Consider the following 25052-nt stretch of genomic DNA (forward strand, 5'->3'; position numbering starts at 1 on the left):
CATGAAAATGGCTTAAAGTAAACAGAAATGTTAAGGGCTTGTTTGGCATCATTTTTAGTTATCAGTTTCCTGTTTTTTCGAAAACTAAAAACCAAAAACAGGAAACAAGAAAAAGGTGTTTTCACTTTTTTGTTGTCAGTTTTCAAAATTATCATGATTTTAATAAGTCTAAATATTTTTTGATCCATTATGTAACATATGTAATATACTTTTAAAAAACAAAAAACCAAAAAACAGAAAACCACAGCGATACCAAACGGACCCTAAGTGTGTACGTTTGATTAAAAAGGTTATTAATCAGGTAACTATTTTGACTTAATTAGCTAATGATTTTTTTTTTAAGCACTGTAAAAATTGTAAAGAGTAGAATCCTAGAATGGGCAAGTCAAGTTATGTGGGTCCCTTCTTAAAAATATGCAATAAACGAGGTAGTACGTGCACAACATTTGGATTGATGTCAATTAATTTTTGTTATTCATACTCGTAATTTTATCTTTTTACTCATTTGTTTGTGTAGTAAAAATCTGATTTCGTCTGATTTGTACTAAAAACTCAAGCTCAAACTCATACTTTTTTCTGCACTTTTACTGAAATTTCTGATGACTTCAAATGAAGATTTATGGATCACAAGTCAAGTCACACACCTAGTATAGTCTTAATAATGTCATTGACTACAATATTATGAGTAAATACCACTTTTTACCACTTTCAGTTCACCTTACAAACATAAAATTCAGTAAAAATAATTTTAGTTCAGTAAAATTAATTTCAGTTCAGTAATAATAATTTTAGTTCAGTAAAAATCAGTAACTCTAAAGAAGAAATATTCAGTAAACATTATTTCAGTTTAGTTAAAATAATTTCAGTTCAGCAAAAATAATTTCAGGTCAATAAAATTAATTTAAGTTCAGCAAAATAAGGTAAGTGAACGGGGTCTAAAGTTTGTAATATTTTTTTTTCAGGTTTTTAAGTATGAAAGGTCACCTTTTTCCGTTTTCAATAAATGTAGTTTTTCTACAAAACTTTTTAAAAAAATCAAATTTAGTTATTTCTCCCAACTCGATCTTTTTTATCCTTATTTTTTAAAACATTAATTATTCTCCCAACTCTTAAAGGAAGTAAAATTATCCAATTGGCCATGAAATTTTAGGATTCTCATGAGATGTTCTATTTAAGTAGGGAGAATTGTATATGGCTCGGAGTAATTTTAGTTTTCTCATTTATGACTAATCCCATGTCATTGTTAGAGTTTTTTAAACTTATTAAGAGACTACCGAACCTAAGAGTCATATAAGTTGTTCAATGTTGTAAGATCAAATTTAGCCACCCGTTGTTTCTATTTATGTAGTTAATTTAACCGATACTTTTCATTTATGTACGTGGTTAGCGGTTCTTTTAATTCACATAGTTTTACATACTTCGGATTTGATAGTGATGTATTCAATTCCCTCAATTTTTTCTCTATAAGTGATTATTATAAACTATCTTATCCAAATTTATTTGAACTCACTAAAACTTATATCAACTTAATTTAGATATAAGTTAAACTTAAGTAAGCCTCATCAACCTTTATCATAATATTTTATAAAGAGAACTTATAATTCGTGCGCAAAAGATGTTCTTCATAGGTTTAGGGGACATTTTGGCCCTACGGATCCAATTAGAGATTTTTTTTAACACTGTTATATTTAACGGTAGGTGGTAAAAAATAATTTTTAGAATTTTATTTGGTGGTAAAATAAAACTTTTAAAATACATGGCGATAATAAACAATTACATGAATTTTTTTGGTCGTAAAAGTCAACATTTCCAATTCTATTCAAACTTAATTATGTTAATTATTCTATTTTTGTACACATATCATACATATATTGCACATATATTATATATAGTACATGTATATATATGACACATACAACATCAACAAATTAATTGACTCACTTAATTAAGTTTTGTGGATCGAATACACAAATTGTATTTCCAAGATAAGCAATTTAGTTGCTTTCTCTTCTTATTATATACTGATAGTATATATAATCGAATAATGTAACAAATTTTTACAAGAGTGACTTAATTTATCTTGCTTCCCTTATAAATTTTCCTTAGTAAAGTGAAACAAAATAGTCAGAAACAAAATAGTCAAAGAAAACTAATAATTTTAAAAGTTAAAATAAAAAGATGGACAATCTCATCTAAAATCTTGAATTCCTAAAAAAGAGGGGCATATATTAGTTATTGGTTAAAATATTAAAGAAGTTACATTTGGCCAAATTAGCTGCTGCTTGCCTCGCAATAAGCAAGCCAATGGTATCTAAAACAGTTGAAATTCAGAGGGATTTAATGTCAATCGTTTACCCTAATTATATTTTCTTTGGTGTTCACTCCCTCGTTTAGTCCCCCCTTAGTCTGCTAGTTTTATGTTTTTAGTAGTAGTAGTTTAGAGTTTTATGTTGCTTGGTTGTTTTATTTTCTTGTTGCTTTGTTTCTTTCTTTTTCTATGGAATCCATTCCTCTTTTGAATAATATATATATTTTCTTTGGTTTTTATTGTTGGAGGTGCGTGGACCCATATCTCAAAATAATCTCATTCTTATTTCAATTTTTTTTTTCTATTTTTATTTTATTAGATTTTTCCTTCCTCTTATATTTAGCAACTACATCTAAGAATTTCAATTATTTTAACGGGTGATAATGATATATACCCCCTCCGTGTTTTTTTAAGTGATACATTTTCCATTTTCGGTCGTGTTTTTTTAAGTGATTCCTTTTTTGGCAAAACAATACATTAAAATATTATATCTCTCTCCTCTCATGGCCCCACCCAAACCCACCACTACTTTTTTATTATATCTTTCCTTTCACATATAATACTTTTCAATAAACTATTAACCCCACTATCTTTCTTTAACAATTTTTTAATTTTTATTATATTTTTCCTCTCACATATAATACTTTTCAATAAACTATTAACCCCACTATCTTTCTTTAACAATTTTTTAATACTCCACTACCCCACTTACCTCTTATTTTATTTAAGTCAATTAAATTGCCTAAAACTATGTGCCGGTCAATATGTATCACTTAAAAAACACGGAGGGAGTACAAGATTTTATCTTAGTTAAATTTTGAATACCGCATTACCACCTAATCGATTTTTTTATGTTACACGAAGTAAGACCCTATTCACTTCACCTTTAAAAAAAATAATATTCAGAAAAAATATTTTAGTTCAATAAAATAAATTCCGTTCCCTAAAATTAATTTCAGCGCAGTAAAAATCTGTAAACCTAAAAAAGAATTATAGTAGAAAATCAGTAAAATTAATTTCAGTTCAGCAAAAATAATTTAGTTCAGTAAATTTAATATAAGTTCAGCCAAAATAAATTTCAATTCAGTAAAAACAATATCAATTTAGCAAAATTAAGGTGAAATAAACGGGGCCTAACTAAATAGATTAGAAGACATTCGTGCTTGGAGTTTTAGTAGACGAATGATTTTCAGTAGTTTTTTTTGCATGTCATGGGAAGTAAAATATTTTAAAGCAACTATTCTTACAATATTTTGTACTCGTATTATCTATTATTTAGTTTTTATGTACTTCTTCTTACTTCTTGTACTGTTGTACATACTACTCGTAGTAGTTATACAAATAATCTAGGTGTTTGGTTCGCAAAGTGGTATAGGTTTAGAATCAAAAATAAGGTTAAGGTGGTATCGGGTTGGAACTTGATACTTAATACCATGTGTTTGGTTCAATTCCGGAATGAAAGATCATCCTCTTAATTTCATGTATTTGATACCTAAATGGAATGAGCCAAACCCACCTTCCCCCCAAGCTAGGTTTCTAAACCCCATACCTCATAGGTTTGAGGTATGGGTTTTAAAATCATATTTTTAACAACCAAACATATGGTATGGGTTTTGATCATTCTAAACTCATACCTCATACCTGTAATCCACGAACCAAACGCCTAAGATTGCATAAGTCGATCAATCTATTTAGTACTCACAGTTTCCATATTTTATTTATACGGATAACAACTATGAAAATTTTATACTTATCTAAACAAATTTACATGAAAATGAAAATATGCATTGAGACTAAGGGTCTAATCTCATTGACTGAACTCAGCTGAACTGAACTGAACTCAGCTGAACTGAACTGAACTGAACTCAGCTGAACTGAACTGAACTGAACTGAACTGAAATGAATATTTTTTAAGAGAAGGAAATTAGGAGCTGAATTGAACTGAACTGAATTGAGCTGAACTGAACTGAACTCAGCTGAAATGAACTGAATTTCAACGTAAGAGAACAAGCCCTAATCCAACGATATAATACAAGTATTAGGCGTATAGCTTACCAAGTATGGCCGTTTGGAGTACTACGCTACCAAACAACGACTGCTATATGAGCAGCTATGTTAGCTTTTGGTTGCTGAGAAAGTGATAAGCTTGAGTCAACAGCAACAAAGTTGATACCTGAAAATTCTTTTGATATTCTATTGACTTTCTTTGCCTCCAAAATAAATGCATACACAACACAAACACAAATACACAATTTTACCTTTTTCTCGAAATGCACAAGACCTTTTTCCCTAACAAGTAATAATATCCACAAGAATCGAGCCCAAAATCAAACCCCATGTGTAAAAGATAAGGCACTTGAGACTAGCTAAGTTGTGCGCTTTGATTTTATTGAAATTGAAATAATTTAAGTCTAGTTAATTAAAGTTTAACAAAAAAAAATTAAAACTAACTAGGGAATAGATCCCTATCATTATAATTTTTTCAAAGCTAAGGTTACTTGGGTTTTTTACTTGATCTAGGGAAAAAAAAAAATTAGAGAGTAAATTAAATTGAATTGGACTAAAATAATAAATTGAGTTGAATTACATTGAACTAAATTAAATGAAAATAAACTTAGAAGAACAAGACCTTACTAAATGACAAATTAAAACTAACTCATTATTGTGGATGATGGTGAGATCGAGCAAATACATCACTGATGAGAAAATTGATAGGTCGTCGCTGAGCCTACCAAAGAATAAGTCCTATCTTGGTCTCACTAGCTAATAGCAAGGGTAAGAAAGGGTCGAACCCAAGAGAGGCGTTGAATCAACCACCGAAATACTACCGCATAAAAAAGCTAAGTGAAGTTGAAGTTGGTTTGATTAGGTGTAACAATTACTAGTTCCAGTTAACTAAAGTTAGGGGAAATTAACAATATTTAGAGGATTCTAGGGCTCGGGTTATACCACTCAACTTCATCACAAATCACGATTAGCATGCATAAACAAGGTAAAATAAGGGGTATAATAGGGGAAATCATCTAAAGCACCCAACTACTCTCTCGAGCTAGAGGGATTACTTGAATCATGGATACAACCTACTCTCGTGGTTACAAAGCATAAAATAAGTGTTAAAGCATAATCACGATGACATAAACATTCCCTTGACTAGAAGTTCCTATTCTCATGGCATTTCAAATCAATCAAGCATAAGGGAGCTAACTCAAGTTCATCTCTCGATCCTTCGTTGAGAAAGCTTGGATAATAGTTCTAGCAATGGCCATATACAAGAACTAAGCAATTAAACCTCTTAAGCTCAACTAATTAACACCCAACAAGTACCAAATTAGCACATGCAACAAGTAATTAGTGACTACATTGAGGGTTTTACCCAAACCCTAGAAAATTAGACTACTCACAATCCATGGAGATTAAAGCAATTAAGGATTTCAAACAACTCATGAGCATAATTAAACTAAGAATTGAGCTAATTAACAATCTAAACATACAAGAATCAAACAAATAATTAACAATAAAGCAAGAAGAAATAGGGGAAAAGAGTAAGAAAAATATTACTAGAAGCTTGAACTTGAATAACAATGGTGGAGCTTGTCTTCTACAATGATTGAGATTGAAAATTCCAAGCTAATAATTAAAATCTAACTAATGATTTGAGAGTATTTGTGTTTCTACAATTACAAACTAAGAGGAAGCACTAAAAACTTGGATGCCGTACAATAGAGCCCAAGGGGGTATTTATATGACCCTCAAATAAAAAGGACGGAGAAAACAAGAGTCGGGATTTTCTGCAGGTGCGCACGGACGTGCCAGAGGTGGCACGGATGTGCAGCCAAAGTGGCACGGACGTGCCACCCTAAGCACGGCAGTGCAGATTTGGGCAGTAGCTCAAATTTGGGCCAGGCTAACTGCACGGGCGTGCAGCTTATGGCACGGACGTGCTGGCTGAGATGCACGGACGTGCTGAAGCCTTGCACGTCCGTGCCAAATTGGACAGTAGCTTGGTTTGGCTGGGACTGTCCTGCACGGCCGTGCAGGACATGGCACGCCCGTGCAGGGTCTTCCAGGCCCTTCTCTTCATATTTTCTTTGGTTTTGCTCCATTGTTACGGCTTCTATCCTTGGTTTATCATCCATATGCCTCAAATGATCGTTTTTAGACCTACAATCTCAACAAAAACACTAACAACCCGTGAAGCAAGGGATACACAAAAATTGAACGAAAATAGGATAGAAGTGAACCAAAATGCCAATATATCGAGTAAACAAGGCTCAAAATCACCCTCAAATCATATCAAATAACAAGTTCTCAAAAATCATACAAGTGATGTAGTATAGGGAACCACTTTGAATTAAATTCACAACTTTTTTCGCCTTTTGAAAGTATAGGTAATCACTTTTGGAGTGCTAATTAAATAAGCAGTATATCTCATAATGAATTAATAAATTTAGATAAAAAAAGGTTGCACAAGGCACAATCGTACATCGCCTTAATTATTTCTTGTATGATTCGTTCGACTCTTGTAGTGATGTATTCTTGTTGATCATCTACGAGGATTAAGTAAATTGGTGTATTGTTAAGGGCTAACCTAATACTCCATTAGTTCTCAAATAATCGCAATTGTTGCGAGTATTCAGAAATATCTGAATATTGAAGAAGTTTTCTTCCCTTTACCAAGAAAAAATAAATTAGAAGTAAATATAATGACCACTATTGGTTAAAACCAACATGCAATATTTGGGAATACTACACTTGATTATTTTTAGCAACATTTTGACTTATATACTACTTGTATACTCTATGTTTCATTAACACCAAATATCATGAAAGTCCAATTTCTTATGAAGTAGAAAAGTATATTATGTATATTTGTTTAATTTGGTTAGCAAAATAATGGGAAGAAACCGTACTTTATAGGAATATAAACTTCTCACAAACTATAGGGAGTTGTTTACTTACATCTCCTTAGATATAAGTATTTCTTATGGAAAATTCTACTGCCCGTAGGAAAGCAACCAATTTTAAACATTCTCTACATAACACTTTTGATCGGTGTGTAGCAAGGTTGAATTTGTGGTCTAAACTCACCCTGCTAAAGAAAGAGATGAGAAGTAAACTTCAAGACATTAGACAAAGTTTAAATTTGTATGTTCGTAAGTTAAATTATGTTTTGATTTTACTGAAATGAGCTGAATTGAATTAATTGGGCTGAACTGAACAAAATTAAATTGTTTATGAGAAAAGGAAATTAGGGACTGGATTGAACAGATTGGAACTGAATAGAACTTATTGGAGATGAACAGAACTAACAATAAGCTGAAAAAAACAGACCCTAAGTTACAAAATTTCATCTTGATATAACTTTAAATCAGAATGCGGAATAAATCACAAATAATGATTTTTGTTAATACGGAGTACAATACCATATATACTACGTATATAGGACTTTTTTTTTTGAGAAAAATATATATAAGACTTAAATACTTACTTGTTCTTCACTTCTCACCATAATGAAGTATCTTATTTGGTATAAATATCAACTTAGGGCCTGTTCTCATTGACTAAACTCAGCTGAACTGAACTGAACTGAGCTGAACTAAACTGAATATTTTAAAAGAGAAGGAAATTAGGAGTTGAACTGAACTGAACTGAACTGAACTGAGCTGAGCTGAATTTCAACGTAAGAGAACAGGCCCTTACTTAGGACATGTTCACTTCAGCTTAATTTCAGTTCAGTTTAGTTCAACTCCCTCAGTTCAGTTTAGTTCAACACCAATAAGTTCAGTTCAGCTCAGCTCTTAATTTCCTTCTCTCATAAAATATTCAATTCAGCTCTATTCAGTCCAGTTCAGCTTCAATCAGTTCAGTTCAGTTCATTTCGGCTCAACTCAGTAAATGTGAACAGACCTTTACTATCTCCAAAATTCAATTCGATTAAAAAAATTCATTGCGATTAAACATTAAATTAAAACATCAGCCAAGTTGTTAGGCCATATAATATGTATAGCTAATGGGCCGTAGTGATGTTTCGAGCCCTAATCTCATAGGTTGTATATATACAAGTGCATAAGTTAAGACCGTTAAATCCCACATTTTTTTTGATAGAAAGTATGAATCTATATTTAATGCTATGTATTATAACTACATACTCACACGGTTCACGCTTGAATTTTCAAAATTAAAACACATGTATGGCATTTTCTAATAGTCAATCACCAATTAGTACAAAATTTACTGTACTATCATATGAGTATAATTCTTAGATTATTTTTTTTTGAAGAATAATTCTTAGATTATTTGAACTTCTTAATATTGTTCTATGAATTTAAATACTTGTATTAAAGTACATTTTTTTTTTCTTTTTTGAAGAAAATGTACAAGAATTATATTACTTTTTATTGTTTTGAAGGGCATATTACTATATTAGCATAACCTTAAGAATTACATTTAATTAACATTCCATTTGTATTCAACTAACTTGACCAAAAATTGAAAAAAAACCATGCATGTATCATAATTACTCCCTAATTATGAACAAATGACTAGTAATGAAGAAAGAACAAATTATTCTTTTTCACATTTGAGTCAAAAGTAACAAGTATAGTATTGATCGATTTGTCATTCATTCAATTCAATGAACTTCTATTGATTTTGAAAACTCGAAAAGTCTTTCTTCTTTTACTCTTTTGAAGTAAGAGAATCTAATCCTACTCATCACACTTTACTTCTCTCCTTTTACCTCTTTTTTTCACCAAATTACGCAATTCCTACTACTAGTTTCAAACATTAAAATTACAATTTTATTTATTTTTGTTTAAAAAGAAAGAATTATAACTGTCACCTTTGAAGAATTTAATCTTTGCTCTCGAGTCAATCCAAAAGGCTTTCAACTCCCAACTTTTTCTTTAAAAAAAAAATTAAATAAAAAATTAAAAAAATAAATAAAATAAAAACAAAATTAGTGTTATGTTTGCAAAATGCAATAACTCTTCACACCCCCTATTTATTCCTGCAACAACCTCTTCCACTTCATTAGAATAATCCCACCCCTCAATCAATAACCTCTTCCTTCTGCAACCAAAACCAAAACCAAAACCAAACTTAGGAGAGAGAAATAAAAAAAATTTACAAAACACAAAAAAATAGATCCAAATATATGAACTAAAAAGGTACATAATTTCCCTTTACTTTCTTCAATCTTTTTTTTCTAATGTTAATAAGAAAAAAATGATGGGCTTCCTCTTCTCTTCCCATAACAAATTTTTTTAATATATAGTTTGATTAATCTTGTATTTTATTTGCTTAATTATTAATCAACTTACAGGCGGTTCTTTATCTAATTAATTTGTTGATGTATAATTGAAGGTACATACAAGGAGTACTATATAAAGGGATGTTAAAAACCTAGCAACTTCAAGTAGTGCAACTTCATCAACAACAACTATTACAAAGTTTGCTTTCTTTTATAATTTTCTTACAAAAAAAATCAGCATAAGAAATGGCGTCGTCGAATCGACACTGGCCGAGCATGTTCAAGTCCAAGCCTTGTAATAATCAACCATGGTCGCAACAACATGACTCGAATCATCACCAATCGTCTCTTCTCTCCAATTCTTGTGGCCGTTCATCTTCAAGTAATTCCCCTTTTTCTTCCGATATATTATGTTTTTTCCGTTTGTCTGGAATTAATAGTCACGTTGATAATTTAATTTGAAATGAATACGCGACAACTAAATTAGGATAATCAAAAAATATATGTATATCTTTATATGTTGATTATATTTATCATTTCTCTAGGGTTTTATTTTTATTTTGAATTTAATCTGTTTATTGATATAGGTTGTGAAGAGAGGAGTCCGGAGCCAAAGCCGAGGTGGAACCCAAAACCGGAACAAATACGGATCCTCGAGGCGATATTCAACTCGGGTATGGTTAACCCGCCACGAGACGAGATTCGGAGGATCCGAGCACAACTCCAAGAGTATGGTCAAGTTGGTGACGCCAACGTGTTCTATTGGTTCCAAAACCGTAAGTCCCGAAGTAAGCATAAGCAACGCACACTCCAAGCTAAAACCACTGCCGCCACCGCTGCCGCTGCCACAACAAATGTCATTACTAGTATCCATCACCACAGCTCTCCGCAACCAATGCCAGCCTCCTCCTCGTCCTCCTCATCTGATAAGGCGTCACCTCGAAAGGTGCCGCCTTCTAGGTCAGGAGGAGGCTCATCATCCTATGGTGGTAATAGTAGTAGTAACAATAGTATTAATAATAATACTAACAATAATAATAATAATAATAATAATAATAATAATAATAATAATAATAATAATGTGGTTGATCAATTTGGAAATTCTCCTACTAGTGTTAACCAATGTAACCCTTATTTCCACCAACTTATTCCTCCTACAAATCATACTACTACTAATGTTACTACTCATGAATTTGTTCCTCAAGATCCTTTGTTCTTTCCCTTGCACCAAAGTGGTGGTGGTAATAGTTTTAGTCAAGGATTATGCTTTGGTCCTACACACCACCACGACGATGCCTCGGCTACAATCAATGTCCCGGCTAGTTCCGATCAAGCCGTAGGCGGGTTCTCGTCTCTCTTGCTAGGTGATATGTTTGGTGGTGATCAATCCAAGAGAGATCATGAGGTTGAGAAGCTTAAGTTTCAACAGGAGTTGAGTTTCTTAGTCACTAATCCTCCAAATACTTCTACTTGTGCTGTTACTTCCTCTTCTCCCGTTGTTCCTACCGCGATTTCGGGTAGTCTTGGTCAATTGCTAGGTAACGCTCAAACTTAATTTAGATGCATTTTTTTCATGAATGTTGCTAATTAATTTATGCAGTTTTTTCATTTCTTAGTATTTGTTTTTTTTTTTTTTTTTTTTTTTTTTTTTTTTTTCACATGATAGTTGCATAGCTTGCTTAGTTGAAATTAACAAAACTTACACATTAATTATATTGACTGTGTATTAATTCATTTCTCTGTATACTTTTTTTCACATGATATTTGAATAGCTTGCTTAGTTGAAATTAACAAAACTTCCACATTAATTGAATGCTTGACCGTAGTTGTAGTTGAATTTGTAACGATTATAGAGTACTAATTACTTAATTAATCTGTTTCCTTTTTTGTTTTGTATTTGGTCACATTATATATGCCCCTAATAATACTAATGCAGTGTTTTATTCGTTTTATATTGAAATTAAGATTGCTATGAAATGTTATTAGTTGATTTTGAATATCCATGCGATGAATAAAAATTTCTCTTTTTGCATAAAAAGAATCAACATTGTTTCAATTTGTATAAAAAGAACATGTAACATCTTAATTCATGTGCATAAAATCAGAAGACGATTATAAAAGAACAAAGAGAGTAATTAATCTAACTAGAAACTAGGTTGACCATAAAATTATTGACCCTATTATTAGAAAGATTTGACAAGTAAATGAAAAGCTAGCTTAGGAAATTTATTAGTTAGACTTAAAATCATTTCATAATTATATGTATGTATCCAATAAAATTGGGTAGACGACTAAAGGAATATTGAATGTGATACGACATGATTGATGTAATGTAACATAACATAACATATAAAGTTGAACTGAAAATTATGTAACACACCTATAAAATCCAAGGACAAATTTGTCATATTTACATCAAATAGGGGCTAAATTTGTCTTTTCCCAACTGAAAATCAGCAGACTGAACACCCTCTTCCTAACTCCGGACGTGTGCATGGCCAGTTTTTATGATTGACTGCTTAGATTGTGTGTTTGCAGGTGTAGGTGAGTCTGGTGGTCTTTCAGGGAAATCAACGGTGTTTATTAATGGAATGGTGTTCGATCTTCCGGTTGGACCATTTAATGTTAAGGAAGAGTTTGGGGAGGATGCTGTGCTTGTTCATTCTGGTTCCGGTCACCCGGTTATGACTAATGAGTGGGGTGTTACGGTCCATCCACTTCAACATGGCGCGTCTTACTACCTTGTTGGTAGTGTTGCCGCCTCTCCGTTGCTCCATAAGCTCGATTCCACCCCCGATCTTCTTGCTCCGGGGTTTCCATACCAGGTATGAATTAAACCATAATGCTATTTGTTTAAATTTGTATTGCTAGTATGTTAACTAATGATTCATGAATGTTGTACTACAAGTACATATATAATCAATTTTATCAATTTACATACTATGTAATTAAGTGAACTCCTTCCACCTCAAAACATTTTGACATGTTATTCCTATTTTTTTGTAGGTACAAATTTGTAAATGACAACTTTTTTCATACGTCTTAAATTCGTAAGGGTTGGGTTTACTTATGATATAAGGGATTATGTAATGCTGAAAATTGTGGAACACACATCATTTTATTCATTTTATTTAACCATATGGACAAAATAAATGCTGTTTATGAGACGTCTTAAATTAGTAAGGAGTTTTCTTATAATGGAAGGGTATATCTCTAGTGATGAAAACAATGGAACATATCGATCAACACTTTTTTTACCATGTGGAAAATTTAATGCTGTTTATAACACGTCTTTATTTGGTAAAGAGTTTACTTATGATTGAAGGGTTACTCTACTAATTAAAACAATGGAACACATAATTCAATTCAATTTATTTCCATATGGGAAAATTAAATGTTGTTTATATTAGATGATCATATTTTCTCCAATGTTATCAAATCAGAGAAATTTTGATTTTCATGTGTTTAACTATAATAGTCACAGTTTGTTTTTTATAGCAATAAAGTTTAAAATGCTTTAATATTCTTGAAACATTAACTATAGTCTATAGGAACATCTTAACTAGTTAACTTCTTATGGTATAGAAGATTATCTTTATTTATTTTTATGAAGTGAAAAAGAACTATCTAAATTAGCAATAAATTTATACAATGATATAGGCAAAAAAACTTACATCAAAGGTTCAAAATTCTTTGGTACGTTGAATGAAACAGTGCATGTAAACTTGTAGTCAAATTTGTCAAATTTTTGTATACAATTTGTTGTTTCATCCCATAGTTTCCAGCTTGCAATCCAATCATATATTTGGGTATATTAATTAGTTTGATTAAGTAATCTATATTTAAGCTTATTATTGTTGCCATTCTTCATTTGCAGTGGAATACAATGAATTGGACATAGCTAGCTAGCTAAGTACTCCGTTGCTATGATGCGCCATTTATTTGAGAACAATGTTTTTCTTCTCATCTTGTGCAGATCTAGAGGAACTTTTCGACACTGGCGACAAATGAGGATCAATCAATACTATAAAGATTATGGAAAGAACTTCCCCCTTCTGAAGTAGTATTAGACTTTTATAGATTTTAGTTTTATAAGTTTCTTATTATAGTTAGTTTATGTAATTTGAGATAATTATGTTTTGGTTCAATGAACTTTTTTCCCCTTCTTGTGAGCTAGTACATATAATCTTTGGTTAATAAAGTGAAAACTACACTTTCTTGCTCTAAAGTGAGATTGACAAGTTGGAGTATATGTTTTACTCTAGTTCCTATTAAATCAAATCAGCAGATCAACAAGTTACAAATATTTAGATATTGTTCAGTTTAGATTTAACTGTCACGTTACAAATTGAAATTACACTTTTAATGTGACAATAAATGTTGGGATGGAGTGTGTTATGTGATGAACTCATGACTGATGTGTGTGAAACGTCAAAAATTCAATTCCAACAGACTTGGGTGATATCACTATCTTGATGCATGCCAGTATTTTAGGGCAACTTATATGCTTTCTTGCTTTTTTGGTACGTTTTCACTTCTTTTTGTGGGGCGGGTGGTTTAATGTTTGGGTATTTTTTCTTACAGTAATTAGCTTAGGTCATCTATATTGTTGTGGTGTAGAGAAAAGGGTGGGGATCCGATATAATCTCTATCCACTTCATATTTTCATGGAAATCTTACCTCTTTGGAAGTTAATTATTCAAATAGTTGTAATACTCCCTCCGTCCCTAAATTACATTCCTCTTTCTAGCATTTATTCCTCACATAATAGAGAGAAAGAGGAATGTAATTTAGAGACGGAGGGAGTAATATAACTTATCTAGTTTACCTCTTTGTTTAGCAAAAACTTTGTTTGAATTTGGCTAACAATGTTTTAAACTTGAAAGTTACAATAAGTTTTGTTGGTATACATGCGAATGTTATACTCATTTACTTGTACTTAGTTAATGTAGCTAGAGTACAGAATTTCATAGAAGTTCAAATGAATTTGGGTAGATTGTACAATAAATTTGTAGGAATAGATTTACAGTACTCTCTGTTGTTTTCCAATGTATCGGGGTAACTAATAATATGGCGATTATTGAGTGATAAGACTTTATAGATCTCCTATTATCGACTAGGTTTGTTAGCTCTCAACTCCTTTGGGCTTAGAACTTGACCGAAATTTCCTTTCCTGGCCTACAAAATAAAAATAAAAAAAAAAGAAGAAAGAGAAATCAATATGAGAAATTTTTAAGTAGCCGATAGGTATATTACAATAATTTTTGTTAAATTAGCTCTTTCAATATAGCTATGCTAATTAGGCCTATCTTAGCTAGCCCTTCATTGATTAATAACTAACCATATCCGTGAAATTTGTTGTTGCTGACCTAATTAATTTGTTGAAGAATGTATATGGATGCTATTCTTGGGATTAAACCTAGCTAACATCTACTAATTTATTAGTTGTAGGCTAGTAGCTGTTAGTACTAAATCCAACTAATAATCTAACAAAGGTTATAACTTCAAACTGAAGCTTAGGAAGTTGATTTTGAAGCCCTTTAAAAATATATATACCTCGTATAATTATTTGAGAAATGAAATTCCAATAAAATTTAGAGTATTGCTTGATATGTAGAGTTAATCAAATTATAAGTATTGTAGTTCACTATTGAAAACACATGATATGTCAAATCAGTATATATAACACTTATAAGTGGTATTGCTTATCTATTGGAGATGCCCTTAGTAGCTAATTTTCATTATACTTTGAAACTGATAGTGTTTGCTTTACATATTCTATAGATCTCATAAATTCTACTTCCTCTGCCATAAATTCTACCAGTATATTTAAGCTAATACTACCTCCGTTACATATTATTCGCATCGATTTGACATAAAGTAAAGAGGGAAAATGTCAAATCGTTGCAAATAATATATATGTAAAGTATTGGGTTTATCTATTATTTTATTTTATTGAAACTAATAGTATAAGGTTGGCTGAGTTTGAACTTTTGATATTATATTTTTGTTATTTAGACCTTTGACCCTTTTTTGTTATTTACATTTAAAATTTTTTTGAGAGAGAAATTTAAAAATGATCGTTTTAACGTAAATATAAAAAGGTAACAAAAGGAGTATGTAGTATTTTCAGCCTCCCCTTGACAAACTCCTCAAATTTAGTAGGTACTCAATATTGTAAATGTGGTAAGAACTTATCCTAAACATCTTCATGAACATAAATTAAGTACGATTTGAATAACTATCATTTCCATACCAATTGAAAATATACTCAATATTATACTCGTAATATTGAGCTATATATATTTTTTTTAATTAAATGCAATTATATATGGTTATTGTTGGTGGAAAGAAATAGTGGTACGAGAGGAGTATTGATTGAGGGGACGTAGTGGTGGAGGCATGAACATAAATGATGTTTGTGAAACGTGACGGTTCATGCAAAACAGTAACTAAACGTGACCAAGACAAGAGTGAAGAAGGAATTTCAAATCGTTTTTAATATTTTGACTTAACTCTTTGCAGTGCCATCTCATTTCGATAGATCTCCCATCACTCAACACCCTACCCATCTATCTGTCTCCCTAAGCTTAGCTTCTAATATAACTTCCATCAATCATATACCTTTATTTTTCTACGGAGTAGTTTCTTTTTTTTTTTTTTGACTATTTGTAAGCTAAGGATGACTGTTGTTGGTTTTGTCGGGCTTGCTGTGTCGAGCTTGCATGCCTTGACCACGCTAGCTTGGTTACAGTCAAACTCACTTAGTATGTGGTGTCTCTGACTCTCAGTCACGTCCACATATCACTGTGTCGTATTGTACCATGCTGATGAGCCTTAAGATTTTCATTTTAATTTACTTTGTTGTTTGTGTCATGTTGTACAGTGTTTAGGTGCCCAATTTAGATTTAGTTAATGTTAAAATATTTTATTGTATTGTGTCTTGCCGTGCATGCTGCTCTTCAAAAAAAAAAAAAAGGATGGCTTACAGCTAGACGTGTACAGTAACATGCCATGACTATCCTGCACCCTTGTTGTGCAATTTCTTTTCGTGGTGCATTGTGTCGTGCCATGGGCCAATTTGGCCACCAATGTCACCTTTAGCTATTTCTATTCATCTACGTGTTACTTGGACGACATAATCCATACATGCGTTATAATTTTACTTTGTTCAATTTGTCAATCGTCAAACTCGTTTTTTTTTTATATTTATGATGATTAAAAATGAATTGTGAAGTGTCCAAACCAATGATCGGAATTAGATGAAGAGATCCGATAAACACGGGTACATATTCAAGATAGTGTAGTACAATAAATAGAGTTTGCTAGACATAGATTTAACTTGGACCGTTGGTAGCTACAAATAAATGCAATCGCTCTAAAAAGACTAGAGACATAAACGTACTGTTGTTAGAAGTAAGCACGTAAAACATACACTGCATCACTCAACCACAAATCTAATATCTAACATCTAATCAAAATAGCTGATCGATGGATCTCTAGTCAAATCAAATAGAACAAGAAGCTGACAAAATGGAGGGATATTAGTTGTTTTGGTCGAAATTTTTTTACCAAACTGGAGTTGAAAAGAGCTGCAGATGTTACACTATCACTCAAAGATTTACCGATTTTGTTCAGTCTCTTGTAAACTCCTCATTCGTGTGTTTTATGCATCCAAGCTCATCAGAACTTGGGTACTAGTTTACTGTACTACTAGTACATACACTGTGTGTTGAGAGACATATCAAAATTATTTAACTACATGAGAATTTAGAGTATTAAACTATTAAATTAAATATAAATGTGTATGTTATCATGGTATCGAGTGTGGTATGGTATTCAATATCGATCGTACCTGAGATTAAATTATATTTAAATCATGCTGCTAGTTTCTTACAATTACATTTTAAAAAAAAAAAATTTACAAGCCATGCATATTTGTAGTATAATAACTTATTCTATTTTTCTAAAATTGCATCATGTTTACTTGTACCAGACACGTGTGAAATATACATTATTTTTACCATTAATATATTTACTTTGTATTATAAGTAAACATTATAAGAAAAATAAAATAAAATAAATTTTTATTATTTTTTGAGATATACCTAGCAACAATAAAATAAAAAAATAATAAAAAAAAAAACACGATATGATGCATCTATAAGTAAAGATTTGTTCGGAATAGCAAGGGTTGTCGAATTTCTAAATATGTTCTAGTGAATCAAATAAAAATCATGCTTACAGCCACAACAAGCCATTAGACGGTCTATTAAAAAATGTTGTATATTACAACGATATGTGTAAGAGATGTACCATAATGTAAGAGCTATTTAACGATTGTAGCTTTAATGAAGGACACTTTGACCTTATTTATTTCAATTTTATGTATTTGTTCATTAGATTCATTTGTAGATATCGTATGACTTTTTATTAATGAATTGATTATTTAATTCAAAAAAAGTAAAAAGTTGAATTATGCTAAATTTATTTATTTATATTATTTTTATTTGAAGAAATGCTAATTTTTTGCTATTGATCATGACCAATGCTTTGAAATAATTTTATTAGTTTACACTATTGTGAAGCATTTATTGAGAAGAGGAGCTATTAATGGTTATAAGTGATTTAGCGTACCTAACAAATCGACATGGTCTCACTTTTTGATAATAAGTGCATCATGAATTCATCAATAAGTAGGTTGTTTTGTGGATATAAAATTGTTACATCTAGTTGCCATATGCTATTAGAGTCTACCACGTACAACTTTAGAGTTATCCACTTCACAAACCACATATGTATCCTATATTCTTATTGTAATAAATTCATCATAATCTTATATTTTCAAACTCTGTTGATTGCCAAGTATTTTTATCATGAAGAAAATTTAGGGCCTCTTCACTCCAGCTTAATTTCAGTTTAGTTCAGCTAAGCTCTAATCAGTTCAGCTCTTATTTGTTCATTTCAGTTTAGCTGCTAATTTCCGTCTCTCATAAAATATTCATTTCAGCTCTATTCAGTTCAATTCAGTTAAGTTTAGCTCCAATCACTTCAGTTTAGTTCAGTAAATATGAATAGGCCTTTAGTATTGTAGAATTCTATTTGGGTCCTTCCACTTCTATAAAAATTGAATTTAAGAGATTAAAATTTGAATTTTTATAAAACGGCTACCTAATTTCAATTGTAATATGCTATAAGAGAGAATTTCCTAATGAACACTTCTTTGATACAAAATTACAAACTAACAAAACGAAAAACAGTTGTACTTATATAATTAAAATAATATATATCTCTATTAATTAATTTCATCACTTAAGGACTAAAATTCTAAGAGCCATGTTTATAAAGAAAAAAAAAGTGATGAATAATAAGGTATTTTACTAGCAAAAATAATATTGCTTGTTTACGATGTTCTTGAGTATAGGAGACGAACAATAATAAGAAGATTAACATAAAAGCAATGGACGTTTAATTAGTATCAAAGGAACGTGCATGCTTTGAACCTCCGGCCTACATGCTTCTTCTTGATTTTAGGAGGCCTCAATGCTACCTTTATTGCTGAATCAAACACTGCTTTCACATTCTGAAATATTAAAACCCAAATAAACATATTTAAAGTTTGTAATCAATCAATTATTTAATTTCAAGGGTGTTTATACAAAATTCGTAAGCAAGAGTGATTAAAACTTAATTATAGAATTAGTCTCATTTTATATTACTCATACTAACTAACTACTCCGATCCGTTATTATAAACTCGAAATTGCCTCGAAACCCGAAGTGACCCGACCCGATTTTAACCCGAAATGATTGACCCAAATTGACCCGACCCGAATTGACCCGATTCCTGAAGTGAATATGGTAAAATGGTTAATTACTTAGTTTAAGCCTTCTTACTTCCTAATAAGTAATAGCTACGTACTTACGTTTTTTAATTTTTTTAACGAATTTACTTTATTCTTCCCACTATTTTTTGTAAGTGAATGTATGTTGGTGACTCGACATAAGCTTGGCCCGGCCTGACCCAAAGTAATCCGAAAGTTGGTCCTAAAAATTGGCCCGACCAGAATACTCGACCCGAACTGCCCCGAAGTGTGACCCAAAATCAGGATTCACCTAACCCGAACTCGACCCGAATATACGATGACCCAAAATTAACCCGAACCCGACCCAAAAATACCCGTTTGCCAAGTCTAACTACAACTACTCGGCCGTTTGACTAATCCAAAACGGAGGAGGTACTTCAAAGTCTTGAATCTGAAATTAATTTTAGTCTCTTTCAAGTTGTTGGTAAAAATCATTTTATTGACTCGCTTTCTATAGTAGCACATGCTACACAGGCCCACATTTGATCAAGTCCATTTATCAAATCAAAATGATCATATAAGTCCATTTATTAAATCTTAAAATGGGCCTTTAGTTTGTATTGTTAAGAAATGGAATGTTTCCATTTCCAGGATAAAGTTATTTGATGCTTGGTAGTTGGTACTCCTTATCTACGACTACTTTAGCCCTAAGATCGCCAAACCAAATAGAGCTCAAAGGATTACTTAATTTTTTTAATTTTTATTTGATGTCCATTATACTTACCTTATTTTTGGTGCCAACCTATACTAAAAGGGGGAAAACATACAAATATGTCAAATTAAAACAGGACTTTACAGACGTTAATACAAGTAGCACATAAGTTATATGTATTATATAAATCAAGTTTTAACCATGATTAAGAAAGTGAGTATTTCGATTTGGATTAGGTCACATTATAGGTCAATATAATTCATGTCAATTGCAAATTAATTTGAGCAACGAACGTTCTAGTTTAACATGTTGGATAATTGGATACATGTTAGCTTGTAGCTTAGCTCATATCATAGTAAGTACCTGCTGAGTCTTGGCACTACACTCGATGTAAACAACGGCCCCAATCATCTTCTTTAGCTCCTCACCCTGCTCGATCATGTCAAAACGTGTCAAATAATAAATAAATTAAAGAGGATAACAATGCTATAAGTACAAAATTATTTCCAAATCCCAAAATAATTTAACTTTCCCCCTTTTTCTAAATAAATATATTACAACTAGTGATAAATGTTTATCAAACATTGGTTTTGTGCAACTAATGATAATTGGAGTAACTTGTACTACAATATTATAATAACCAACTTGCCTGAGAAGTAGTAATAGCTGCTGTCCCTGGATGATCCTTTAAGAATTGCTGGTCCTCTCTCAAATCTATATATCATAATTATTGTATTTATTTAAACAACATTATTATAGCTTACTTAAGCTATAAATAAAATCTTATAATCTAATTTAAAGGTTGTTGTGTTGAACTTACCCAATTTGGTTCCAACTAGCACAATTGGCACATTTGGGGCGTAGTGTTTCAGCTCTGGGATCCACTATTTATAGTTTGCATTAAGGATTAAAGTAAATAATTTAATTGATTTCCAAAATGAAAATTATAACAGAGATTATCACTTTAAAAAAAATTAAAATTATAACAGTGATTAAAGTAAATAATTTAACATTGTTTCAAAAAAAAAAAAAAAAAGTAAATAATTTAATAGATTTCTAAAATGTAACTTGTCACACTGTCGATCAATTAGTTAATAAAATTCTTAATAGTAGAAATACCAAAAAAGGAAAAAAATACGGGTAAAGACTGAATTGATTTGACTTGAAATTATTATTAGACCGAATTCTCTATAAAATGTTTGTCCTTGGACAATATGACTTATTAGTTAGTTATTAAACGGACATATACAATGTGAGTTTTAATGCAGTATGATATTAAGGGCCTGTTCTCTTCAGAATATTTTCAGTTTAATTCAGTCTTTTATTTCCTTCTCATATAAAATATTCAATTCAGTTCAATCAATCAGAACAGACCCGAAGGGGATTATAACTTATAAGGCTTTGTTTACCTTGTCTCATTTTTGTCGTATTTAACTTAATTCCATAATAGAAGATATCATATTTTATTTTAACTTATTTTTGCTGAATTTTTCCTCTGTTAAATTCAGTTTTTGATAACTTTACTTATTTGCTAAACTTAGCTAATTTTTTTTGGAATTTACTTACTTTTATCAAACTTTTTTTTTTTAATAAGTTGAAGAGATCAAAGTATAAGGTTTCACGTGAAATAACATGGTATAAAAGATACTAAAAGTATAAGTAGCTGTTTAATTATTGTATTGTTTACTCGGTATTAATTTAGTGCAATATTTTATTCAACTGACTTCCATTAGTACTTTTCCTAATTTATTCAACGTTTTTGAAATTTACATGGCTTTTCTTGAAGTTTTTTAAATCTAAGTTAGATGTATATTAAACTTGTACATTTTTTTTTTAAAAAAAAAAAAATTGCAAACTTGTGCATTCATTATATATTAACCCTTATTCAAAAATTAATATTTGTAAATTGATCTTATTTAAACCCATCAAATTTTATTTGAACTTATTTTTCTTGAAATTTTCAGGGCTTAAGGACAATAAAATAGCACATTATTCTGATCTATTCTCCTTTTTAAGGTTTTATAATATTAAGTAATTGTTGTAATAACCTAATTTGAAAAGAAAAAGAGAAAAACATTATGAAAAAAATGAAGTAGTATTTAATTATTCTGCTAATTACTCCATATAATTACTAATATACATGAAAAAATATAGAGATAGAGAAATGCAAAAGTTTAAAAATGTACCTTCTTATAGATATTTTCATAACTAGCCTTACTGATCAGAGAAAAAGCCAAGAGAAACACATCAGCTCCTCTGTAACTTAGAGGCCTTAATCTGTTATAATCTTCTTGTCCTAATATTTCATAATCCAATTATATGATTTAGCAAAAATACTTTATTATTAATTATAACAAAAATATATATGAAGAAATGGACTAACCAGCAGTATCCCAAAGGCCGAGATTCACTGTGTTACCATCCACCACCACATTTGCGCTAAAGTTGTCAAAAACTGTTGGCACATAATCCTGTAAATAAAGGATGAAGCCTATGTATGAAGAATGTAAATTCGAAAATCTTTCTTTGATCGATTTTAAATAAATGCGATGAAAGCTAATTAAGAATGTCTCTAACGATGACATTATCTGTTTGTTAGGTTGATCATAAAAACTATTTTATGTTTCCTGCATTATGAGTTATAAGGACTAGGTAGGCAGAAAAGAGGTTACACGTAAAGTTCGACAAATAACATACATACGTACCGTAGGAAAGGTGTTGCTAGTATAGGAAATAAGCATGCATGTTTTTCCCACAGCTCCATCTCCAACCGTAACACACTTGATAAATCTAGAAGTACTCATATTAATTACCTTGTAATTAATTTCTTTGGGTAGAACTATATTGAAAGAATAATAAATCAATGCAACCTACTAACAAACTAAGCCAAACTTCCTAAGAGTAAGACCCTGTATATATTCCAACCCATTTCAAAAAAGAGCATCCTAGGAAAAATGTAACAAAAATTATAAGATATATTTTTATTTAATTAAGAATCATATTTAATTTATAAAAAGAATTGTTGGTGGAGTTTGATGGTTCTAACAACTTAAAACAACCACCACTATATAGGATTATAGGTAGATTTATTATAATTTTTTTTTTATAATATAAAGTTTTATTTCTAATTGATAATTATACACCAATGACTTTGCTTTCCTTTAAGTGCAAGGCTTGATAGTTGCTAGTACTATCCAATAAAAACTAAAGTAGGTCTTTTTTTGGTGGTTACAGTGATTGAAAGGTAGAAAAAATGATGATAAAAAGGAAATGGTGGTTGTTTAGCGAAGCAACATCTTTTGACAATTACTAGAGTTTATATAACTAGATTTTAACGGACTTTATACATTGAATTGGTTAATGTTGGAAAATTTGTTGTCTTGGTTTTATGACTATAGAATGAGGTTCTTGTGAGATCATGTGGCAATAAATTTTGACATGACTTGAATTAATAAATAAAATTGTCCAACCTTCTTATTGAGGTCTTATATAGACCTAAAATTACTCGAATATGTTATGACTTATGCTTATAATTAATCCACCTAGCAATATCAATTGAATTGATTTTTTTCCTCATATAGAATCACAAATGATAATGATGTATATTAATTTAATTAATGTTTTTCGAAAGGTCTTTTATACACTAATAGCTAGTCAAAGCAGTTAACAACTGCCATCTAAAAGATAATTACCAAATAGGGCCTTGATTTTTTTTTTTTTTTTTTTTTTATGCTTAGCATCGAATCTGTAGATGCAAAATTTTAATAATGATAGTTGAGAATAACGATTTATTTTGATAGACATTGCTACATCTATCTATATGCTACTCCGTATAAATGCTATATGAGGTAGATAGTAGCCGAACAAATGTTTACTATAGTTGATTAGATTCCACAAAGACATATATACCATGCCTATTCATACACGCTGATAATTTTATTTACTTAAATGATGAATATTGATGTGAAAGAATTTTAGTGATGATTACTGAAATAAAGGGCAGATACATGTAATGATTGATGAAAAATGATTGTGTGTGTTAAGAGTTATGATTGATGGATTTGCATGAGTTTTAACAATGGAAGATGTGTCTTGCAAGGCCCAAATGATTGATAGAAATATAAAAAGCCCAAATATTTGGGCCTTGCAAGGCCTATGTAGTATGTATACATTAATAAATGTTACATGAGGCCTATATATTTGAAGGTAACATCAAGCCCATTAAGAGTAAGCTTATCATCTAATGATCTACTATGTATATACTCTTGCAAGGCTTGTCACACGATGTGACCTCATTGATTAATAACAGAATTTTAATTTATTCTTGTGAATACATAACCCCGTTTATTAAAAAGATATTTTTGCTTTGTGTGCTTGTTTTGTTGAAGTGTCTTGGTTTTTTGTTAATAGAGGAGGAAATAAATTAGCACATGAGTTGGCTACGCTTCAACCTTGGGAGGTTGGCCAACGTCTGTGGATCAATGTGATCCCTCCTTGAGTCTTAGAAATTGCTTTGCATGATTTAAGTAATTAAGCTTGCCCTTTGGGGTTGTTTATAAAAAAAAAAAAAAAAAAAAAAAAAAAAAAAAAGACCTCATTTTGTCCATACAAGTAGCCTAAAATCATTATACGATTAATAGTATTTAATTAAAAAAATTAATCCCATTTTCCATTCAAGTAACCCCTACTCTTTTATTCTAAATCTTTCAACTAATAAAACAATAACAAGAGTGACCCCATTTTTCTTTTCTTTTAAAATAACCCTACATACGTTAAGGTAATACCATTTACTTATCATAATAATCTTCATTATTCAACTAATTATCTTATATGTGCAGTGATTACGCCAGTAAAGCCATAAAATAAGAATTTGTGTTTTTTTTGCTAATTTTTATTTGTAGGAGGTTAATCCACCGTTACCAAATACTTAAAATTAAACTGTACCATTTGTCATTAACGAGCTTAGATTTTTTTT

The 25052-nt window shown here is 30.7% G+C and overlaps 2 protein-coding genes across 2 annotated transcripts; one reads left to right on the forward strand and one right to left on the reverse strand.

Moving 5' to 3' along the window:
• Window positions 1-9806: 9806 nt before the first annotated feature.
• LOC145612635 (WUSCHEL-related homeobox 9-like) lies at window positions 9807-13461 on the forward strand. Its single transcript, XM_081667963.1, has 4 exons — window positions 9807-9961; window positions 10146-11098; window positions 12099-12385; window positions 13438-13461. The coding sequence occupies exons 1-4, from the start codon at window positions 9807-9809 to the stop codon at window positions 13459-13461; spliced, it is 1419 nt and encodes a 472-aa protein (XP_081524089.1).
• A 5392-nt stretch (window positions 13462-18853) lies between these two features.
• LOC145612629 (rac-like GTP-binding protein RAC9) lies at window positions 18854-23095 on the reverse strand. Its single transcript, XM_081667962.1, has 7 exons — window positions 22783-23095; window positions 22461-22548; window positions 22264-22373; window positions 20898-20961; window positions 20727-20791; window positions 20441-20506; window positions 18854-19143 (listed from the first exon to the last, which is right to left on the reverse strand). Exons 1-7 carry the CDS (start codon window positions 22879-22881, stop codon window positions 19039-19041), a joined length of 597 nt encoding a protein of 198 aa, XP_081524088.1. The 5' UTR covers window positions 22882-23095; the 3' UTR covers window positions 18854-19038.
• Window positions 23096-25052: the final 1957 nt, after the last annotated feature.

The sequence above is a fragment of the Chenopodium album genome, chromosome 24, assembly GCF_948465745.1.
Source record: "Chenopodium album chromosome 24, dcCheAlbu1.1, whole genome shotgun sequence".
NCBI lineage: Eukaryota > Viridiplantae > Streptophyta > Magnoliopsida > Caryophyllales > Amaranthaceae > Chenopodium > Chenopodium album.

What these genes read in the sequence shown, in the direction of transcription:
- LOC145612635 (XM_081667963.1), top strand. Translation starts at nt 9,807, where the DNA reads ATGGCGTCGTCGAATCGACACTGGCCGAGCATGTTCAAGTCCAAGCCT. An exon ending in AGTAATTCCCCTTTTTCTTC is followed by an intron (nt 9,962 to 10,145) that starts CGATATATTATG and finishes GTTTATTGATAT; the next exon opens with AGGTTGTGAAGAGAGGAGTC. An exon ending in TAGTCTTGGTCAATTGCTAG is followed by an intron (nt 11,099 to 12,098) that starts GTAACGCTCAAA and finishes GTGTGTTTGCAG; the next exon opens with GTGTAGGTGAGTCTGGTGGT.
- LOC145612629 (XM_081667962.1), bottom strand. Translation starts at nt 22,881, where the DNA reads ATGAGTACTTCTAGATTTATCAAGTGTGTTACGGTTGGAGATGGAGCT. An exon ending in CTAGCAACACCTTTCCTACG is followed by an intron (nt 22,549 to 22,782) that starts GTACGTATGTAT and finishes CTTTATTTACAG; the next exon opens with GATTATGTGCCAACAGTTTT. An exon ending in GCTAGTTGGAACCAAATTGG is followed by an intron (nt 20,792 to 20,897) that starts GTAAGTTCAACA and finishes TATGATATATAG; the next exon opens with ATTTGAGAGAGGACCAGCAA.